The 20,494-nt window shown below is 37.0% G+C and overlaps 2 protein-coding genes, 2 long non-coding RNA genes and 1 pseudogene across 4 annotated transcripts; all 5 read right to left on the bottom strand.

Moving 5' to 3' along the window:
* Positions 1–467: 467 nt before the first annotated feature.
* LOC114545135 lies at positions 468–990 on the bottom strand. Its single transcript, XR_003690845.1, has 3 exons — positions 848–990; positions 666–754; positions 468–537 (listed from the first exon to the last, which is right to left on the bottom strand). It is a non-coding gene; the product is annotated as an uncharacterized LOC114545135 (long non-coding RNA).
* Positions 991–1,012: 22 nt separating this feature from the next.
* On the bottom strand, positions 1,013–1,563 carry LOC114545134. Its single transcript, XR_003690844.1, has 3 exons — positions 1,481–1,563; positions 1,168–1,376; positions 1,013–1,034 (listed from the first exon to the last, which is right to left on the bottom strand). It is a non-coding gene; the product is annotated as an uncharacterized LOC114545134 (long non-coding RNA).
* A 3,068-nt stretch (positions 1,564–4,631) lies between these two features.
* Positions 4,632–11,057, bottom strand: LOC114545131. Its single transcript, XM_028563479.1, has 7 exons — positions 10,862–11,057; positions 10,652–10,693; positions 10,423–10,557; positions 10,104–10,209; positions 9,958–10,009; positions 5,329–5,461; positions 4,632–5,171 (listed from the first exon to the last, which is right to left on the bottom strand). The coding sequence occupies exons 1-7, from the start codon at positions 10,931–10,933 to the stop codon at positions 4,632–4,634; spliced, it is 1,080 nt and encodes a 359-aa protein (XP_028419280.1). The 5' UTR covers positions 10,934–11,057.
* A 4,005-nt stretch (positions 11,058–15,062) lies between these two features.
* LOC114545130 (uncharacterized skeletal organic matrix protein 5-like) lies at positions 15,063–17,442 on the bottom strand. The gene is made up of 6 exons (XM_028563478.1): positions 17,343–17,442; positions 16,595–16,715; positions 16,454–16,477; positions 16,001–16,037; positions 15,672–15,807; positions 15,063–15,599 (listed from the first exon to the last, which is right to left on the bottom strand). Exons 1-6 carry the CDS (start codon positions 17,400–17,402, stop codon positions 15,063–15,065), a joined length of 915 nt encoding a protein of 304 aa, XP_028419279.1. The 5' UTR covers positions 17,403–17,442.
* A 905-nt stretch (positions 17,443–18,347) lies between these two features.
* LOC114545133 lies at positions 18,348–20,355 on the bottom strand (annotated as a pseudogene).
* Between the last annotated feature and the right edge of the window lie 139 nt (positions 20,356–20,494).

Genomic DNA, 20,494 nt, shown 5'->3' with positions numbered 1-20,494 from the left:
ACTGTAAAAAATAATTTACCCCATCGTTGATTGTGACATCATCGTCATGCGAACACGGGCCCTACAAGTAAGCAATGAAACACCACGTTAACTGGATGGAGAGCTATTGTGAATAACGTCATATATGGAAAAGCTGTTATTGTGTTTCGTTTGAATTCCTCAAATCACAGATCATACCTCTCTCTTTACTCCGTCTTCCACACGCCATGTTTCCAATTTCCCTGCATTGTTTCTTTCTTTAAACTCCATGCATTTTTTCCAAACACGTTTTGGTAAAGAGGAACGAATCCAAAACCAAACTGTGATATTGTCCTCTTTCTTCAAAACCGTCCCGCCATTGATTGCTTGACATCTTGGAGCGCAGTAATCCTTCTTACTATCAGGACCAAAACAAGCACAACACTAAAATGGAAAATATTTCCGTTTTGCAACACTGTATATTGTTAGAGCCCTATCGTATATACCTCTCCGTGATCACAGCCAATAAATGATGTTTGATTGTCCTGAATTCCGGAACGTTCAGACACAACACTGTAGCTATATCATGTAAGAAAAGTGAAGAAGTTCTATAGACTTATAGCGTTGCGTCATAGAGCCTAACTTTGGGAAGGCTGAAAAAACCGCTGAATAAATCAAACAAGACGAACATAATTATTTATAATCACCTGTACGAGCCTGATGTATCGACATGATAATTAGAAATATAGGCAAAACCCTTTTGACAAGGTTGCTTAAAACATCGGTTCATCTTATTCTGTTGGACAAAATGAGGTTAGTTTCTTTTCTTGTCGAAAGACCTGCATTGGTTGCATTTTTGGCATTGTTGAATAACAGTAATTTTACATACCCATCCTAGTCCAGGCGCAATTGAAGCTCCAAATCGCGAACATTTGAAGTTTTTGGTTGGTATCTTTCCAGTCATGAGGTCTTTAACGAAGGCAACTTTACCAATTCCTGGGTATCGATGACTGCATCCTCCTTTGTTGGACATTAGCAATTTCGAGAGCTTGCGGGGGGATTTGAAACGATAATACCTTGAAAATATAGGGAGAAACCTTGGTCACTTTGAAACATGAACCGTTGTAGGCTATTTAGAACAGCATCAGGGTGGCTCAACGAAAAACGAGACGACAAGAACAGCATTTGAAATAACAACGATTTACTTACCAGTGTGCTCGTGTATCGCGAAAATCTTCTGACATGGAAATTTGAACTCGGAAATCCAAGATTTCTTGCTCACCAAATGCACTTGACCACCTTGGCTTACCGTGGGGGTGGATGAAAGAAGCGTTGGAAGGAATAGCCCAGGTTTCTGGTGTGTCTTTGACGCCAATCAACAAGAATCCTCCACCGTCTGTTTCAACATCGCACCATGACTAAAATCAATCAGTTGTTTACTAGTTTTCTAACTTTTTCGTGATTGATATCAATGTGAATGTCTAAATAAACAAAAATAAAGTAGCCACTTTATTAACCCTACCTTTTGCGGACCATTTCGTGTCTGAATCCAGTAAACTCCACTTTTCGCTTTTGGAACATTGTCCACAATACCAGAACAATCTTTCGCGGATCAAAATAGTTGCCATAGGAGTGACCTGAACAATAATAGCGTGGTGATCCAGTTAACTCTGTTGTTTTCCATTTGAGCATATGTTATAAAATATATAAATACCATTCATCGTTTCCCATTGATATTTTCCATCGTGTTGAACACAAGCCAGGATTTTATCATCATCATTGTAATCTTTCACAACCACAAACTTTCCTCGTTTTTCTGCGGTGCAAAGACCAGGATCGTATGGGTTGACCTGTTGTGTTAATAGTTATTACTTAATATTCTTGTAATTTTGCATGGTGACATCAAATAAGCAAATTAGCTTGTAGGTACACCACAAATTAATTCATTTTGCACTGATGAAGGCCCAGGTTAACGGACCGAAAGCTTTGCAGTGGATTAAATACTTACGTGGTGTACCTACAAGCTAATTTACTTACTTAGTTAATACTTTAACACAATTCCTGTTTTACTTAAGTCGAGAGTTACAAAATAACCTTTACCATAATGAGCATGTCAAGGTGGCTGATGTAATAGAATATTTCTATGTATTTTACTGTCAACAATGACCGATTTCAATACAGAAATAAAGACAAATTTACATTCGGACTATTTCTTATCAGTGAAAATGACTTGTTCACGATCATATCAACTAAATGGAAACCAGACTTATGTCTAACCAGGCTTTGGGGTTTCCATGCGCCCGCATTCTTTGTATATTCGTTCCTGCTCCGCAGTGTATAAGCCTGCATGCTATGTTCTATGCCGCGAAAATTCCTAAGATTTGCATATTCAAATTAGCTTGAAAATTGAAATTAAGCTTGTTATGATATTCTGGCGAACAAAGACGAATTACAAAAATAGAAAGATTATAAGAAAGACTGTCTTCAAATTCGTTTTCGCAGTTTGGATGTGTCTACTGTCCATAGAAGAGGATTGTATGCGGCCTAATTTTGTATTCCTGCATTTTGGAAAGTCGCTAATAGTTAGTACATTGCCTTAAATTTTTAATGCAAGATGTCTCCGTGTCTGTAGAGATTACACTAATATAACCCAGTGTCTTCAAAAGGAAAGGTAAATCAAATTAGAACTTTATTTTCGAACTGGAATACACGTATTTAATTATCACTAGTAAAGTACCATGCAAAAAGGCGAGCTAGTTTGCCCTTTTTATTTCTATCAGTTTATATTGTTCTAGCTTTGTGTTCATTGATGCATCCGCAATCATATAGGAAAGTTTCGCAGGCTCATTGCTCAAAATATTTGCAATGAAGCGATGACCCTATGAAAAATCATCTCTTGTTGATACCGTGTCGTATATTTTGACCCTACCGGAAAAAAACTTTTTCATACTTCCAGGTCACTCTATCAGCTCTAAAACGAATAATTAATTAGATGTATGAACTTAACTAAATATAAGTTGTTTCAGGCATAGTCGATGCACTTCTACAATTCTACTTATATATAAATGACCCGAAGTTACGCGGTATCACTTTGACTTAGAGGTTTGACGAAAGCATGCAAGTCTGAAAAACAAAGGTGCAACGCTTTGCTTCGCTAAAATAATAATCCCACATGCAAACAATCTAGCATATAGTTATATAAGCGTCCAAACCCTTCAATTGCAAGAATGAGAAGTACCAAGGAAACTTTACATAAGATTACGAGCACATAAAATCGACTAAGCACAAGCCATAACAGTATTTGTCCATGCATGTTTGAACGTTTCAGCCATGAAAATCTGTTTGACTAATGATCAGGGAATAAATATAATAAATTGATTCGATACAATGATTAACGTATTTTATACGCGTGCACAAATTAGTGAAGTAATAAACTTATGTGTACTTACAGCACAAAGGCTTGACACAAAAGTTGTGGCAAGCACAGCTGACAGCAACCTCATTTTTATTTCAACTTCTTTAATCGAAAAAAGTTAGTCTTCACTCTTGCTAAAACTCACCGCAAATAAGAAAAATGTACTCAACGATCAATTATATCCATGCATTACAATAGATGTTTGACGAATTTGTTTTGCTGAAGCAAGATTATTCGTGTTAGGTAAACAATAGTGCACTTATCACGTCAAAACGCATTTGCCAGATATGGTATATTTTGTTACTTTTTTAATAGTGCAATGGACATTTGCATCGTTTTTATTCAATGAAGCGCTTTTGTAAATAAAATACAAGGAATTAAAGTGAATTAAAGTGAAGGTGACTTTTTAGCTTAAGCAGACAACACAATATGATACGTCTTTCAAGTTGGCAGAGCATCCGTTTCCTGGTGGGAATTAATGTAGCAAGGAAGATAATAAGCATGTTGCAACCCACCAAATTGAATTAATAGATTTTTAATTACAATAGGACCGCACAAAAGAGATTATGTACTGTGTCTTCAGAAAGAATGTTCACATGATTTTACTGCCTCAAAACTTTATTCTTATACACTAAAGTGTGAATAAAATCCCAACTCATGGAATGGAGTTTTTCATGCTCTTCACGGGTTATATGTGACATATATCAGCGATTTATCAAAGAAAGCAGGATTCATCGTTTAGTAAATATTTAAAATATTTAAATGACCACCTCCAGAGTGCGTAGATTGTCTAATCTAAAGTTAAAAACAGCCCAGGAAATGACTTACTTGCAAGGTATTCAAAAAATTATTGCTTAATTTTCGCATCGTATACAGTCATGCTTCACCTTGTCTTCTTCCTTGCCGGCGCCCCTGAGCGTGGTAAATCTCTCCCCAATGACGCTGTAAAGATGATCGATGGGGATAAACTGTTTTCATCGTCGGTGATCAAAGCAATTCTGGCAATCTTTACATTTACCAACCATCACTGACGAGTAGGCATGGTTAAGAATCATATAAGAGGAAGAATTAAGGGTCTGTAAAATTTCATTTTTGCAAACAAACATACATGCTATACCCGACGAATTTTTTTTCAAACCAATAATCATATCCAACTATACCAGAAAAACACAACACTACACTAATCATAATATGAATACTCGTTCCTTATACTATAACTATAAGCTTGTAAGTAAAAATCAAATGGAAAAAGTTTTGCTTAACGGACGAGAATGTATCCCATTGCTCTGGCGTTCTTATCTCCGTTGTCTGCTCCACATTTACCAACGTTACCAGCGGTGTTAAGAGGAGCTTGTTTTAAACCACAATATGGAAAATTACCATCACCTCCAAAGCCGACGAAAGAGTCTGGGGAACTACAGCGATTTTGCTGATTTGCGGCTAAGCCCAACCGAACTCTTACATATCTTGTGCCAAAATACATATTAAATCCTTCTTTATTGCAATGGTGCTGTAAAGATGATCCATGGATGAGCTGTTTCCATTGAGAGCGGCCAACGTGAGTCTGACGATACCTGCCGTCAGCGATCAGATCATACAAGGACGATGCTGGATACGAGAAAGAGAAGGCTCTGAGTTGACCACCATATTTCATCGCGACACAAATCTCATTGAATGAAGTTTTCCAATATGTTGATCCTTTGAATTCTCGGTTGTCAAAACCTCCGTTTCTTCCATCGTCATCGTCGTTGTACGTGGTGTTGTCTGTCCAATAACTGGAACTGTATCTGAAAGTACTCTAAAATAAATTCGTTAAAATTATCCTTCACAACTCCACTAAACTTATACGAATAACGAGAACTGCAACTAAAATGCCCTAAAAGAAGATACGTTAACCTTAAGTAGACTGCATCATCATATAGTCATCTATAATAGTTTTCCACGGTAATTCTCACCTGGTTTCCATCAATTTTCATCACCATCGTCCACCCACCACCAGAACAATTTGAGACTGACGACATCTGACAGTAAACTTTCATTACTTGATTTTGTCCAACGCTGATTTGATAAACACCACTACCAGGGTTGCTAGCAGATATAACAAAACATACTTTAACGCTGAGATTTTCGTTTTTCGGGATCCACTTTGCATAAATTTTCTTCATTAACAAGCATGAACCTGATTTGAATGAACTAAAGGAAGTTATACTATACCTTTGATTCCTTATTTGCTCGCAGGATGCATAAGTCAGCACTTCCACATATTTAAAATGCAAAAAAGTGGCGCTGTTTATGAACACTACTGCGCTATTTTGAAGACTATTTTATGGGGGGTGGAGATATTTGTCAAATTGAACAGATATTACGTATATTTATATAGTTTTGCGACAAAATTTTGTATTGCAATAATACTCAAGCACTGCTGTGTGTAGAACACACTTTTTAGAACTGCACATTGCTGTTGCATGATCACAATTTCTTACTGCCTTGATTAAATTATCAAGTACAAGTGCCCGCATGTCGTACCTGCTTCTTGCGGTTTTGTTGCCTGTGGCTTTGGACTGGATGGAACACGATTTGTTGGCTTCTAGAAATACATAAACATATCTCATATTTTCACAGTACAGAGAGAATAAGCGAGGTCAATAATCGGTTTATTATATGGCTGAACTGCATGAGACATCCGGGATACTGGTCCAGATACGGAATATACGGAACGCGGTCCGTGTTTTACGCTTGTCAACCAATCAGAATACAGGATTTTGAAAGCTATATAATAAATCATTATCACATGGTTGATGGTTCATCTACACTTCATCAAATTTCACGTCACTCATTTTTGAGCAATGATTATTTACTTAATTAAGGATTGTTTTTTTATATGCACACACATGCAGTTTAAACAGAATATGAACTTACTTCATCTGATTTTACAAGTTTATAGTGGTCAAAGCTTGCATTTTTTATTAAATTTCTTTTTGGTTCCTCTGAGTAGGACGTTTTGAGTAATTCACAATTTGGTTCTTCAGGAGACTTTGTGTTTTTTTGAAGTTTACAGATCTGCACGAGTCTCCATCCTTGTAACATTCAGTGATGCAATCTTTTTCAGAATCTACGTGAATATGCCTGATTCTTGATGCATTACAGTCGAGGCGATGATCTTTGAAATAGAAAAAATTACGTAGCAAATAGTTGTGGCTCCAACACTCATAAATTATTTCATCGAAGTTTACAGACAAAGACCTGTCATTTGAAACGGAGGGGGCTTGTAGGAGAATCTCGAAATATTTAAAACCTTTTGGGTCCCCCAGAGACCCACTTATCACATAATGCAATTTTCAAAACCCCCAGTTTAATTGAAAAAAATTTAACTCCTCCCCCCCTTCACCTTTGACCGCTCTCTTATGCATAATAATTATATAAACCAGTATTACAGGTTTGGCAACACATTTTAATTATGCACATTATATGCGGTAGTATACGCATTATATAAGACTAAAGTACCCGTGAATTTTGGCCTACAGGAACTCGATTTTATATTTTTTGGCGCACTGGAAGTGTAACGTGCTTCACTTCCTTATTTTTTTAACACCTTTCAGTCCTGACTTCTATATACAATCTATATTCTAAAGCGTTTGCTTCCATGCAGTGCTCATGTAGTATATAGTTACGTCAGTTTAACAGCGCAACAACAATTACTATTAGTCTATTAACGTTATTAATATACTGAATATAGTTAGATGTAGATACGTTCCAATATAACCAGGGAGCAGCGTGGCAGCATTTTTATTAAACAACTTCGCATCAAATGTGGCATAACAACTGCCTAAAATAAACAGAAAAGCTTTTCGACGTTTCGACCCAAGGGCGTTCGTTTGGAGAGTAATATGATATATAGCCATACGAACTTTCTTGACGAATTCCCTTCACGACGAGAGAAGTGTTTTTGTCTAATTTTGTCAGTCTTTATGCCACATTTGATGCGATACTGACATACTGCATGTATAGAGTTAGTTAAATTCGTCGCTTGTACAAAACACACCTTTCTTTGAAAGATCGAAACAAACGCCGATCTGTTCTCCAAAAGTTTCAGCATTCAAAATTGCCACAATCCATAAACCTAAAAGAATATGAACTGAACGCGGCATCCAGCCTTTGCAAGATGAAAGGAAAACTGCTTCAGCCATCTTTTTGAACAGGTGCAATGTGATGTGCCACTTATACTTTTAGCAAAACAATGGATACGTTTTCAATGCCTGCCGGGATGTATACAGAACAGCAGTTATTTTCCAGCAGTAATGCTGATATATTGTGACATGCACGATTATAATGCAATAAAGTTCTAAAGACGAGCGTCGGACTGACGAATGCCGCATTCGAATAAATAAATTTGCTGAATTTAGGGAGCGTCGTTTTTGTTTTTATAGGTGCATTTTCTCTAAGTATTTGTTGACTTTAGCTACTTTTCTTTATACACAATTTAAATTAATGCCATGTCGCAATGTTGATGAAAAGCGATATAAAAAGTAGCAACCCACTGCAAGTATTTATGGGAAATGCTTCCGCCGATCGCTTGAACGACAAATGTTATTTATCGGCAACAAAAAAGACATGCAGACCTAATTGGTACTGACATAGGTTCAACGTAGTGGCTCCTAAAGTGTTGCGGTCCATCGGTTTATCTCTAATTAGAACGTTTTCAGTGCCCTTTGATAAGTGATATTAGAAAATGTTTATTAGAGTTAGTATAATTAGGATATGCGCTTCAATTTAAACATATATTTAGAATTGATTACAGACCCAAAGTTAACGAACGAGTCAGGCCAAGTTAGTTGGTCAAAGTCCAAATATCATCAAACACCTGCATGCATGAGAAGCATGCAACGCAGCCTGTTGACCAATCAAAAGACAAAATAATTTTCATCTTTATTTATTATGTTTACATTAGGGTCTTCGGAGGTCTATTACTTCTGCCTTCGTTTTTAATAATTAAAATTGTATATACTGTGTATATCTTCAGATCAGTGATGATGAAACTTGGCACGTCAGAGCAGGGAAGGGGCTTATTTCACATGCCGTAAATTTTTACATTGTGCTAGTTTGCTCACGAAGGCCGGTTAAGAATACGGCACTAAATCCAATAACAGTAGAAAACCTTTTATGTATTAAATAGCTGTACAAGGAATTATATTTGCAATATGAGAGGCCTAAGGGTTGATTGTATGCATAACAATATAGTGGGAATATTAACCGAACTTTCAGATCGCTATATTACAATCATACTTGGAATAAGAGTAGTCTTAGAATAAGAGAGTGTTACTGTCATGTAAGAGAAATCAGCATTGCAATATTACTATTGTATTTAAAAGATACATACAAGATGAAATTCTATATTTGTGCAGGTGATCACGGTGGAGCTTTATGAAAAGTGCCTACAATATGCTACAGGCAATATAGGTGTTGGTAAAATATAATAACTACAGTAAGGCAAAGTATGACAACCAGAATGCTGGCAATATAACAAGTGTACATATAATTTCAGTCGCATATTCTAGCTACAACGTAAAATTTACGTGCAAGGCGGCAAAGATGCAAAGGTAATATTCCAAATTTAATACATTTCACCCTGATGTTATTTATACTAACTTGAGGTGGTGGCAAAGAAGTTTTTTTAACGGACCAGTACGTATCCCATTGCCCTGAGGTTCTTGACTCCGTTGTCTGGTGAACACATGGCAACATTGCCAGCGGCGTTAAAAGAATGTGCTCTGGAAGTGCAGTGCTGTGCATAACGTCCTTTACCACCCAGGCCGATGAAAGAGTCAGGAGTGTGGCAATCACTTTCCTGATTTGCAATGATGCCTAATCGAACTGTCAAATATACAGAGTTCCCAAAGTTAACGTTGAACCCTTGTTTGTTGCAATTACGCTGTAAAGATGATCCATGGATGAGCTGTTTCCATTTTGAGCGGCCAACGTGAGTTTGTCGATAATTACCGTCAGCGAACAGATCATACAAGGACGATGCTGGATACGAGAAAGAAAGGGCTCTGAGTTGACCACCATATTTCATCGCGACACAAATCTCATTGAATGACGTTTTCCAATATGCTGATCCTTTATATTGTCTGTTGTCAAAACCTCCCTTTCTTCCATAGTCATCGTCATTGTATGTGGTCTTGGACGACCAATAACCGGAGCTGTAGTCGAAAGTACTCTAAAATAGATCCGAAATATAGGTGAAACTGTCCTACACTCCGTATTCAAACCTATACATATGACATCAAATAGTCTCTTCCACGGTAATTCTCACCTGGCTCCCATCAATTTTCATCACCATCGTCCATCCTCCACCAGAACAACCTGAGACTGACGACATCCGACAGTAGACGTTCATCACATGATTTCGTCCAACGCTCATTTGGTAAACACCACTAGCAAGGTTGCTAGCAGATGTAACAAAATATATTTTTAACGCTGAGATATTCGCTTTTTAAAATTAATATTTCACAAACAATTTCCCAGGAACCTGATGTGCATGAACTTGGAACTGAAAGAAGACTTTATATATTTAGTTACAATACCTTTGACTCATCCATATTTGTTTGCAGGATGAATGAGTCAGCACTTTTACATCTTAAAGGAACAAAAAATACATCATTAGATCATGGTCCAAAAATAGCCTTTTAAACCCTGAATATCCCGAATTCGTAACAATAAAGAAGATTACCTTTAGTTACTCCTGCAAACTTATTATTGGTCACGCGTTTGAAACTTTCTACTGCCCGTTGAAAACTTTCAAGTCTAGTAGTTAGTCTGCCGATGACACTTTCAATCTATTTACGAGGAAAAAAAATGAATATTTAGTTGACACTCATTTGCCACGACATTCACAAAGAACAGCCTGGGATTGTTGCATCCATCTTGTTGTAAATTTATGCAGAACGATAACACATAAATCTCATATCATATTAATCAAATCTGAGTTGATACCATTTCCTGTGGGCATGTTTAACTTTCCATTTTTATTTATCCACAACAAATCTTACATCCTGCTGAGTGGCCAAAGCTTTCCATTGAGATCTTTCTTTGAAATACATTTCCCTGTCATCAGATCGATAGGAGAGAAGTCCTTCTATCTTTGGGAGTTTGTTCATTGATTGAGCATCAGGAACCACTGCAACCTGCATAAAATTTTGGAGAACTGCGTGAACTACACTAAACCAACACTAGGCAAAAAAGACTCAAGTCATATTCATGCTGTAACCATCAATTTACCCCATCATTGATTGTGACATCTTCACCATAGGAACAAGGACCCTACGCAAATAGTAAAGTGATATTATAAACAATACAAAGAAAAAGAATGTTTATCAACCTTCTGGTCTTACAAACTTGTGATTGTAAAAATGCAATTTGATTTAGTCAAACCAATCTCTCGTACCTTGTATATCCCGTACCTCGGAAAAATGTTTTATAATCTTATACCTTTTTTCGTAATCCATCTTCCACACGCCATGTTTCCAATTTCCCTGCATTGTTTCTTTCTTTAAACTCCATGCATTTTTTCCAAACACGTTTTGGTAAAGATGAACGAATCCAAAACCAAACTGTGATATTGTCCTCTTTCTTCAAAACCGTCCCGCCATTGATTGCTTGACATCTTGGAGCACAGTAATCCTTCTTACTGTCAGCACCAAAACAAGCACAACACTGAAATGGAAAATATTTCAATTTTGCAACATTGTAAATCTTCTTCTTGTTAGAGACTTTTATCGAATATACCTCTCCGTGATCACAGCCAATGAATGATGTTTGATTGTCCTGAATACCGGAACGTTCAGACAAAACACCGTAGCTATATCATGTAAGAAAGAATGAAGAGGCTCTTTATATTAGCATTGTACAGTAGTTCCTTATCATAATTACAACATAATTACAGATCATAATTACAACATAGCCCTTTATCAAAAAGGCGCATTGTGAATGTTATGTATGTGTTGCTATTTCATAGCACAGGCTGCCCACGCCTGCCTCTCTAAGCATAGGGCAGTGGGGCAGCTACCATTTCCCCGCCGTGGCTTTGGCACCCTTACCTGACTTTCTTAATACCCTCCTAACCTGTTTACAATGCCCATGACAAAGCAAATAATGCAAGACGACGTAATAATATTTATAATCACCTGTACGAGCCTGATGTATCAATATGATAATTCAAAATATATGCAAAACCATCCGTGCAATCTTGTTTAAAACATGGTTCATTTTACTCTGTTGAAATAAAATGAGGTTAGTTTCGTTTTGGAACTCCACGAGTTCCACTTTTGGGCGACGTTTCGAGTGGTCATGAAATATTTGACAACTTATGAGGGTTTAGCTCGATCAGGATTTCAACAATTTTAATACCCATCCTAGTCCAGGTGACATTGCACCTCCGAATCGCGAACATTTAAAATTTCTTGTCGCAATCTCTCCAGTCATGAGATCTTTAACGAAGGCGACATCACCAATGCCTGGGTATTGATGACTGCATCCTCCTTTGTTGGACATGAGCAACTCCGATAGAACACGAGGGGATTTGAAACGATAATACCTTGGAAATACAAAGAATACAGTAGCGTGAGCCGTGTGAAAAAAAGCTTTATCCGCTGGGGAAAACGAGACAAAGAACAGCATTTTTAACAACACCAATTTACGTACCAGTGTGCTCGTGTATCGCGAAAATCTTTAGAGGTGGAAATCTGAACTCGGAAATCCAAGATTTCTTGCTCACCAAATGCACTTGACCACATTGGCTTACCGTGGGGGTGGATGAAAGAAGCGTTGGAAGGAATAGCCCAGGTTTCTGGTGTGTCTTTGACGCCAATCAACGAGAACCCACCTCTGTCCGTTTCAACATCGCACCATGACTAAAATCAATAAAGTAGTTTTGTAATTTGTAATTTTCTAACCTCTTTCTTGGAAAAAGCAGTGTGAATGTCTTTAAAAGAAAAAAAACCTTACCTTTTGTGGACCATTTTGTGTCTGGATCCAGTAAGGTCCGCTTTTGCTTTTGGAACATTGTCCACAACACCAGAACAATCTTTCGCTGGATCAAAATAGTTGCCATAGGAATGACCTGAACAATAACAGCGTGGTGATACAGCACAATTCACATCGATAAAAGGAAAACATTATTCAGCAAAAGCTTCAACGATAATACAAGTTCTGGTATGAAGACTTGAACTTTTTCCCATCATAATATCAGAATAAATACCATTGATCATGTCCCACTGATATTTTCCATCGTGTTGAACACAAGCCACAATTTTATCATCATCATTGTTATCTTTCACAACCACAAACTTTCCTCGCTTATCTGCGGTGCAAATTCCAGGATCGTATGGGTTGACCTGTTGTTGCTACAATAAGATGGAAGTACATTAATAAAGCACCCGTGATTCACAGTTGATGAACAGTGACTGAACTATGTTGTTACAATTATTATAAGTTGTAGCATTTTCGAAAGGCATGTTCGTGGGCTACCTTGGGGTATTAAGATCTTTTATTGTCGTCGTTTCCTATAACTATACTTTAAGACGAGAGAGGGGAAAGGTCACAATTGTAGTGTTGAAAGACTTTTTCAGTGTTGAAAGAATCTTTTTGTAATTGTAACTAATTACACTGCCATGCAACTATGCTAGCACTTCAGTCGTCTGTTCTTCTAAAGACCCCTTTTAAACCACTACCTGCCAATCACAGATGATGATTGAAAACAGGCAAATGAAAGCATTATCAAGATGTTACATCATTTGCGCGCAACTCTGCTTGATCATGATTGCGAATAGATCCTAGCTAAGTTATGGCAACTAAAGTTTAGCGCTCTCTATCGTATCGACTCAAATTTTAGATATTTTCTGTTTGGATTCTAGCCTAGTTTTATGAAGCGTCGCGTGATTATCCCTCCACTAGGTTGACCTACAAACTTGATAGACGATAAAAAAAAAGTTTTGCGAAATATAAAACAGTATATACTCCAATAACGCTGAACATAATCAGCACAACCCAGTGGAACCTAGGAACTGCGATATTTCAAACGCAGAATGATTGTTTTTAGGCCTTTCAGTTTCAACAAATGACGCAAAATACGACTGACTCACTTCCGATATCGTCTTCGAATGATTATAAAATACCTTGCTATACTTTAGTACTCTAAATTTAGCGCTCTCTATCGTATCGACTCAAATTTTAGATATTTCTGTTTGGATTCTTAGCCCAGTTTTATGAAGCGTCGCGTGATCATCCCCCTCCTATATTATATTTATTATATTTATTATATTTATTAGGTTGACCTATAAACATGATAGACAATAAAAAAATAGAAAATACGTTACTATAGTCTTACTTCCGATATCGTCTTAGAATGATTATAAAATACTTTGTTTATACTTTAGTATACTTACATTCACAGCATGAAGCGTTGTAAAGAGGGTTAACACTAAAACTGCCGCCAACAAACTCATTTCAAGCTGCTTCAGAATGTGGCTTTTTACCCTTGCTAAATATTTCCTCAAATGACGGGACTGTAAAATCAGGATATCGAATTTCTATTGTCGAGGTGTAAGTTGATATAAACACTTGATGATGGATCTATGCAGAAATTTCATTGACGTACGCAAGTCCCGCTGAAATTGTATGCAGTCAATTTAAGGAAAAGGTTTGCGCGTCAACAGGATATATCTTTCATACATATGGTATGTGAATGACAAAGTTAATTGAGAGGCATGAGAGCTCTTGATTGAGCCAAAAAACGAGTTCAAGATATTTTCTGGTTTTGCCGCAGATATTACTGTCTTCTTTGGCGAATTCAAAGCGTTATGCAATTCAAAACACTATCGTTTTTTCAACTCTAGTTTCACTCTTATCGTACAATCCTCCTACAGCAAACTTTGTGTCGTCTTTCACTGTCAGTTATATAGTCGCTAGTTTTATTTTACCTCTACAAGATGTAGTCGTTCATCAACAGACGAATATTGGCGTAAATCATAGAAGCTTCAATTCTGGGAATTTGACATTGCTATAGTATGATCCAAAGAAGCGTGAAGTCTGATGCAATTTTCCTGCGTGGTCAATCATGGTAGTTATTAAAAAGAAATACCCCAGATATTAATTGCGACCCAAAAATGTCTATTTATAGATCAAGATAATATTTCCGTTTCATCTTCATGCATGTTACAAGAAATTCCGCATGTGCCGCTGTCCATCTAAATCAAAGATTCATGAAAAGTGCTTGCAATATACTAGAACTAGTGCAAAGTTACAACCTTTTAAATCTATATACTAGTGATAATAAGCAAAGTTACAGCCTTTTAAATCTATATACTAGTGATAATAAGGAAAGTTACAACCTTTTAAATCTATATACTAGTGATAATAAGGAAAGTTACAACCTTTTAAATCTATATACTAGTGATAATAAGCAAAGTTACAGCCTTTTAAATCTATATACTAGTGATAATAAGCAAAGTTACAACCTTTTAAATCTATATACTAGTGATAATAAGGCAAAGTTACAACCTTTTAAATCTATATACTAGTGATAATAAGCAAAGTTACAACCTTTCAAATCTATATACTAGTGATAATAAGAACATCAGTTAATTGGCTTTGACAAAAGGAAAGTAATCAAATCCAAGATGTGTTTGTTCAGTTAACGGACCAGTATGTATCCCATTGCTTTAATATTCTTTTCTCCGTTGTCTGATGAACACGTACCAACATTGCCGGCGGCGTTAAGAGAAGGTCCAGGGAGGCAATACCTAAACTGCTCATCAGCACCCAGGCCTAGGAAAGAGTCGGGAGAGTTGCACTCATTTTGCTCGTTTCCAAGGATGCCAAACCGAAGTATTCCATCATAATTGGAAGGGTTCACGTTAAATCCTTCTTTATTGCAATTATGCTGTAAAGATGATCCTTGGATGAGCTGTTTCCATTGAGAGCGACCGACGTGAGTTTGACGATACCTGCCGTCAGCGATCAGAGAATACAAGGACGAGGCTGGGTACGAGAAAGAGATGGCTCTTAGTTGACTACCATGTTTCATCGCGACACAAATTTCATTGAATGACGTTTTCCAATATGCTGATCCTTTGAACTCTCGCTTGTCAAAACCTCCGTTTCTTCCATCGTCATTGTCATTGTAAGTGGTCTTGGACGACCAATAACCAGAACTGTATCCAAAGGTACTCTATAAAGAGATTGAAAGAAACTCGTATGGATATAATTACTAAGAATAAACCTCAAACTGGGCAACTCTAACCTTGCTTCCATCAATTTTCATCACCATCGTCCACCCACCACCAGAACAACCTGAGACTGACGACATCTGACAGTAGACGCTTTCCACTTGGTTCGAACCAACACTGATTTCGTAAACACCACTTGCGGTATTATTGCTTCAAGACAAAATATAATCTGTTCAACTTTTATCAATAATGCAAAACCTATGTTTATATACATAAAATGAAGTGCAAAATATAGGAATTTACTGATTTAGCAATGGAGTAATTTTTGAAAATGATAAGCGAAGGATAGCTACGATTGTGGTAGACGCTTCCCGGCCGATTTTCCAATTATCATAACACATACCTTTGACTATCAAATATTTCCTTGCATGATTTAAATTCTGCAACACATTTAGAAATGGAAACAACAAGTGGAATTATATAATAAATAATTAAAAGAATACTTTAAAACAAGGATCTGAATTTTAACCCACATTAAGATGTTTGTTTGCATGCATGTGTGAATATCTTTTATATTCTCATCAATTCTTCGCCGATTTTCTCAGCTACTCTCCAAACGTGTGGAAAACAAGACCAAAAGTTTAGACATTTCATGAAATTTCTTTATTGGCGTTTCCAAAAGGTAGTCACATCTCAAATTGCATGTGGCATTTCGTTCAAGACCTATATACGCCTGAACAAGATTGAACTCAAGCAATTATAGGAGCCAAAAATTGTTTTGCCAATGGTAAACTTGCCCGTTTTACCGAAATTCTTAAGAGTGAGGTTTGTTCATGGTTGAATCAGAGTTCTTTACCTTTGCATGTCAGCCTTTGAACATCTTAAAACGAAAAAAAGAATATTATTAGGTGTATTCTACAGGATGTTCATACGCGTTGATCGCGCGATTGCGCTATTTTCTGCGTGTCTATAATTATGGTTAGCAATCACCCATTACCTTTTTTGATCTTTGTAAGATCATGGCTGATTTTTATAATAGCATTGTTGATGCTTGTAAGACCATCTTCAATCTGCTTGCGTTTTAATTCATTCAGATATTGCTTTCCAAGAATGTCCTTCTAAAAAGAAGGCACAACAAAAACAATCTCTTTGGAGAGCCGGTTGTGCATTTACTAAATTTAAAATAACTGATCTGTTATACTATTTTTACAATTATAACAAATTAAATCCCCACAAAACGCATTTAATCTTTTAATCCTCACAATATCAATATTGTACATAATTATTAAACATGGCGCATGAAGCGTTGTGATAAGACAGAATGCTGTAATTACTGCCGCAAATCTCATGGTTGAGTCAATCTTCGTCTGGTACTGTGTATAAAGCTTCCTTAATTGTCTTCTTCAGTCTCACTCCAAATGACAAGACTTGCTTTTCACATCAACATTTAAAGGGTGGTGCTGCAACATGTGTATTATTTCATAAATTGCATTGACGCGTAATGTTTTTGCGTTGTTTCACAACATCCCCCCACTATAAACATTCGACAATAAAAAATTAAAAAGACGTTTTGCGAAATATAAAACAGTGTATACTCCAATAACGCTGAACATAATCAACACAATCCAGTGGAACCTACGAGCTTTGTTATTTCAAACACAGGATGGTTGTTTTAGGCCTTTCAGTTTTACCTCCGATATCGTCTTCGAATGATTATAAAATACCTTGTTTATACTAGTACTTACATTCTCAGCATGTAGAGTTGTAAAGAGGGTTAACACTAAAACTGTCGCTAACATTTTCATTTTAAACTGCTTCAGATCGGAATGTGGCTTCTTACCCTTGCTAAATATTTCTTCAAATGACGGGATTTGTGAAATCAGGGTATCGAATTTGTATTGTCGAGGTGTAAGTTGATATGGGCGCGGGATTTAATCTGTGCCGAAATTTCATTGGCGTACCGCTAGCCCCGCGCTGAAATTGTATTTACTCAATTTATCATTTTGCACTCTCGAACGGAAAAGAATGATTGATTGAACCGCACTGAATGTAATTAATTGGAATTGCCCTTGACTTGACAGGATATATATTTCATAAATGTTGTGTGGGAGTGATAGAGTTCATTAATTGATAGCTCTTGATTTAGTCAATAAACGAGTTCAATTGTCTTCTTCGACGAATTCAAAACGTTAACTCTTATCGTATAATCCATCTAGTGCAAACTTTGTGTCTTCTTTCACTGCCAGTTAGTTGCCTAGTCGTAATTTACGTCTACGATATCTGGTCGTTCATCAACGGACAAATATTTGGTAAATCATAGAAGCTCCTGGTTACCGTAAAACTTTTCTGGCAAACGCCCTGGCACAATGCAAAAGCCGAAAAACAAAATTGAAATATTGAAATAAAAAACCCAATAGAAAATAAGTTGGCGAATTGTTGGCGAATTGTTATCAAATTCCACCGAAATTCTGTAAAATGTTTGTTGAAATCAGTTATAAGTCGGGCAATTTGTTCTCGAGAGTTGAGTAATTTGGCTCAAATTATTCGCGTGCCCCCCCCTGACAATTTCGCACGGTGAATTTCGCATGGTAAATATTACGAAAAAGTCAGAAAACGTCACAAATGTCCATTGTTTGCAAAAAGTTGTTTATTTCTAGATCAACGAGCCAGATAACATGGCATTAATATTTCAGTTTTATCCTCAAGTTACAAGATGAGATTATACGTGCAGGTGTAAACGATGTCCCAGGCTATATGAACTAAAGATTTAGAAAAAAGGAATCAAAATGCTAAATTCAGTGCGAGAATGACAAGCTTTTACTTCTCTACTAGTTATACTCAAAATTTCAGTTAATTGCCATTGACGAAAGGTATTAATCAAATCCGAGCGTTGTACATTTAACGGACCAGTATGTATCCCATTGCTTTCAAGTTCTTGTCTCCGTTGTCTGATGAACACGAGCAACATTGCCAGCGGTGTTAAAGGAGATAGATACTTCCCACAAACATACGGCCGTTCGTTAGAACCCAGGCCTATGGAAGAGTCAGGGCTGCGGCAGTTATTCTCCTGGTTTGCAATGATTCCCAACCGAACCTTAACACTCCGCCATAGAACACGTTGAGTCCCTCCCTATTGCAATTACGCTGTAAAGATGATCCAAAGATCAGCTTTTTCCATCGCAAGCGGCCAATGTTAGTTTCTTTATACCTGCCGTCTGCGATTAGATCATACAAGGACGATGATGGATACAAGAAGGACAAGGCCTTAAGTTGACCACCATATTTCATCGCGACACAAATTTCATTGAATGAAACTTTCCAATATGCTGATCCTTTATACTCTCGGCCGTCAAAACCTCCGTTTCTTCCATAGTTATTGTCATGGTAAGTGTTTTTGTTCGACCAATAACTGGAACTGTATCTGAAAGTACTCTAAATAGATACGTAGACTTTTATCCTCCACCCCCCCCCCCCCTTTAAACCTAGACCAAAAATCAGTTTTGACCTTCAGACCTACAAGTTTTTATAATTACATCATAAAGGGCTAGTTAACAATGGTGGTCTTTGAGCGAGCTAAGTGCATGTGAACAATCGTAAGACTTTGAGATCGATCCAAGTCGACCAACTTGACTGACATGGCCCTTGCTCGATACAAATTGACTGACATGGCTCTTGAAGGAATTTTTATAACTACTGAAGTGGTTAACTAGGTTTCAAGGGTTTACTAGTTTACAATATTATAGGATAACAATATCTTGAGATGGAATATAAAGGTCAACCCATTGTTTCAGACACCACTTGCAGGGCAATAGTGCAATAGTTCGTAATTAAGACCTACTTTACAGATGGCGTACACCCACCCGGCTTGTGAGGAAAACTAGGCTGCTTTGCATAATTATAACGCCTGCGAAATTGACCTCTGTTACAAACAAGATCGATCTCAGATCGATCAATCTTACAGTGAGTTAAGTTTGAACAGGCCCATTCTTACCTTGCTTCCATCAATTTTCATCACCATCGCCCATCCTCCACCAGAACAACCTGAGACTGACGACATCTGACAGTAGACGTTCATCACTTGATTTCGTCCAACGCTGATTTGGTAAACACCACTACCACGGTTGCTAGCAGATATAACAAAATATGTCTTTAACACTGAGATATTCGTTTTATAAAATTAATATTTCATAAACAACCAAGAACCTGATGTGAATGAACTTGGAACTAATGGAAGACTTTTTGTATTTAGTTACAATACCTTTGACTCATCCATATTTGTTTGCACGATGAATGAGTCAGCACTTTCACATCTTAAAAGAGCAAAAGATCACCATCCTATAAACGCCTTTTAAACCGTGATCATCCCGAATTCGTAACAATAAAAAGATTACCTTTAGTTACGCTTGCAAATTTAGTATTGGTCACGCGTTTGAAACTTTCAAGTCTACCGATGACACCTTCAATCTTTTAAAGAGAATAAAATGAAACATTAGGTTGCCGGAACATAACACTTTAGCTATGAGTGACATATTAATATTTTTCTACTGCATTCACAAAGAACAGCCTGGAATTTTTGCATCCATCTTGCATTTGATTGCATTGTTATTTTTCGACAAATCTTACCTTTTTCTGAGTTGCCAAAGCTTTCCACTGAGATCTTTCTTTGAGGTAAATCTTTTGGTCATCAGAGCTATAGGAGAGAAGACCTTCCATCTTTGGGAGTTTGTTCATTGATCGAGCATCAGGAACCACTGCAACCTGCAAAAAAATCCAGACATGACATGTATAAATTCACTTGTCCAAAAAAGTCCGGTCAGAGCGGAATAATGATTCCAGACTCCCAGGCACAGGATTTGGGATTCCTTAGTTGACAAGCGAAGATTAAATTACATTTATA

Source organism: Dendronephthya gigantea, unplaced genomic scaffold (genome assembly GCF_004324835.1).
Source record: "Dendronephthya gigantea isolate DGI-Jeju-01 unplaced genomic scaffold, DenGig_1.0 1308, whole genome shotgun sequence".
NCBI classification, from domain to species: domain Eukaryota; kingdom Metazoa; phylum Cnidaria; class Anthozoa; order Malacalcyonacea; family Nephtheidae; genus Dendronephthya; species Dendronephthya gigantea.
The sequence above is the reverse complement of the archived record's forward strand: the minus strand, read 5'-3'. Positions and strand labels throughout refer to the sequence as shown.

Coding starts and splice junctions, on each gene's coding strand:
- LOC114545130 (XM_028563478.1), bottom strand. CDS start 17,402: ATGAAAATGTTAGCGACAGTTTTAGTGTTAACCCTCTTTACAACTCTA. Junction 16,478..16,594: donor TCTTACAAAGATCAAAAAAG/GTAATGGGTGAT, acceptor TTTCGTTTTAAG/ATGTTCAAAGGCTGACATGC. Junction 16,038..16,453: donor TCAAAGGCTGACATGCAAAG/GTAAAGAACTCT, acceptor AATGTGTTGCAG/AATTTAAATCATGCAAGGAA.
- LOC114545131 (XM_028563479.1), bottom strand. CDS start 10,933: ATGGAGTTTAAAGAAAGAAACAATGCAGGGAAATTGGAAACATGGCGT. Junction 10,210..10,422: donor CTTTGGCCACTCAGCAGGAT/GTAAGATTTGTT, acceptor CCTCGTAAATAG/ATTGAAAGTGTCATCGGCAG. Junction 5,172..5,328: donor TGAAAATTGATGGAAACCAG/GTGAGAATTACC, acceptor AATTTATTTTAG/AGTACTTTCAGATACAGTTC.